The 2,209-nt window shown below is 34.6% G+C and overlaps 1 protein-coding gene across 1 annotated transcript in view; it reads left to right on the forward strand.

The window, feature by feature from the left end:
* Window positions 1-1,406, forward strand: part of LOC144974238 (uncharacterized) — a 7,509-nt gene extending 6,103 nt beyond the window's left edge. The window contains exon 5 of the mRNA XM_078917155.1: window positions 1,056-1,406. Coding sequence (XP_078773281.1) covers window positions 1,056-1,093 — 38 coding nt within the window. The 3' untranslated portion in view covers window positions 1,094-1,406. The remainder of the gene's footprint in view (window positions 1-1,055) is intronic.
* The last annotated feature ends 803 nt before the right edge of the window (window positions 1,407-2,209 follow it).

Below are 2,209 nucleotides of genomic sequence, written 5' to 3' on the forward strand. Positions count from 1 at the left end.
CTATCTATCTATCTATCTATCTATCTATCTATCTATCTATCTATCTATCTATCTATCTATAAATCTCTACTATTCTGGTATATGCATAAAATACACGGATACGTTTTTCAATAGACATCATGCCAAATGAATGCGTTTGTGATTGGCGACTACTAATCACTAGCTTTTAAAAAAGCAAGAATAAAGAACAAACTAGCAATGTTGAAAATATAAAAACAAATTACCTTTTCCCCCTTTCAATCCTGATCTAGATATTTTGAAATTGTATCATTTTTGAAGTTATTGAGCATTACTGTTTATTTCATTGTGATATCTTAATATCCAGTTTGACTAACGACCTCTTTACGATGTTTGGCTGTGTGGTCTTGTTGTATGACACTCGCTTTCGGATCGGAAGGTGTTGAGTTCGAGCCTCGCTCCCACGCATAATTGAGTCCTTGGAAAGGCTCTTTACTCATATTCTCTCACTGTACTCTTGTGTAAAAGGAGTACTTGACCGTTAACAGCGTTGTCTTTGTCGTAACGTGCACAAAGCGCTTTACAAAGGGTCTCTGACCAATAGCATTACGTAACATGTATTATATCTTGCATTTTTCCCTATAGAGACTATGCTGTTAACGACCAGGTACTCCTTTTACATCTGAGTACGGTGAGAGAGAACGTGAGTAAAGAGCCTTTCCAAGCACTCAACTATGCGCGGAGCGAGGCTCGAACGCAAGCCCTCCCGATTCAAAAGCGAGTGTCAAACCACAAGACCAAATAGCCGCATTTAGAAAAATGTGCCCGACAAAGGGACCGTTATATATAGATCTGGGATGCCATCCAGATTTTTTTTTTATAACCGCTCGATCTGTTAGACCTGCGAAAAATACTTTGCGATGGACAAACGTCCTCTGCAAGTGGTAGCAAACAATTGTTACTGTCGTTTAACGCTTCAAAATTGGAATAAACTCACCCTCTATAAGCTCTGATGCTATGATGAGCTACTTTTCTTCTCTACTTATTGCATTAAATATACTTTGATGCTCTACGGCTTCCATTTTTTTCGTCTTCAGAATATCTCAATATCTACTCAGACATAGAGAAATACTAGAACCTTCTACATCAAGAGACAACTGGCATCGGTGTGTATTCTAAGACAGTGTTGGAAAAGAACAAGAGATGCGATTTGAGGACGAATCAAAGAATGCAAAAAAAACACATTTTAATTTTTTTTGGGACAAAACAATCCCCACTTTTTCTCCAGTAAGCCATGGACTGCGGTGACCTACAGCTGTGATGAGTTTTTGAGCTTTTAAATAAAATATGTTTTTAAAAAAAGTGAGCTTTTATATAGCGCAATATCCACTAAATGTGACAAAAATTACAATTTGAGTGGTATATATATATATATATATATATATATATATATATATATATATATATATATATATATATATATATGCATGTCCAGTCAACAGAGAACTTGCAGGCAATACAATTAACTGAAATATTGTATATTGCAGAACTGTATGGCTGTGATTTTTGGTGATATTCTGTATTTTCTTTTCTTTAAGTCATGTATCATCAATTCTGATTAACTCGCTTCCAAAATGATCTAATTTGGCATTTATCATAAAGTTTAGTGCCTGGCTATTTACTGAATCATACAATGATATCATGTCTGAACAATGATACTAGAACTATAAAAATATTGTTGTTTTGAACAATTTGTTGGATGAATACTTTATAATAATCTCATGACCTAAGCCCCAATAAACTATGTAATATTATGTTTCTCGTTGTAGAAGCTATTTCGGCAAAATTGTCCTGTTGCTACTGACTCTGGCTTTAAAAAACTGTAAGATAAGTGCAGATCTTCGAAAGTACACATTCTTGTGAGTAAAAATTTAAAAAGACCCCGAATCTATTCAGGCTTGCGAGTTGCGAGTAAATGGAGACTCGAATTCGAATGGTCCGCTTCAAAGAACAAAACAAAAACAAAAAAACAAGACAAAACAAAACAAACAAAAAAACCCCCAAAAAACAACAACAAGCCCCCCCCCCCAAGAAAAAAAAACAAAAACAAAAACAAAGCAAAGCAAAACAAAACAAACCGATTAGAACGTATAGTGGAGACACAAGTTATTCTGTTGGCATTGTTACTGACTGAAATAATGTGATTCATCAAAACATACTTTCTGTTTTTTTTTTGTGTGTTTATTTTTTG

Source organism: Berghia stephanieae, chromosome 5, assembly GCF_034508935.2.
Source record: "Berghia stephanieae isolate SIO BIC M18660-M18661 chromosome 5, UCSD_Bste_1.3, whole genome shotgun sequence".
Classification (NCBI taxonomy): Eukaryota; Metazoa; Mollusca; class Gastropoda; order Nudibranchia; family Aeolidiidae; genus Berghia; species Berghia stephanieae.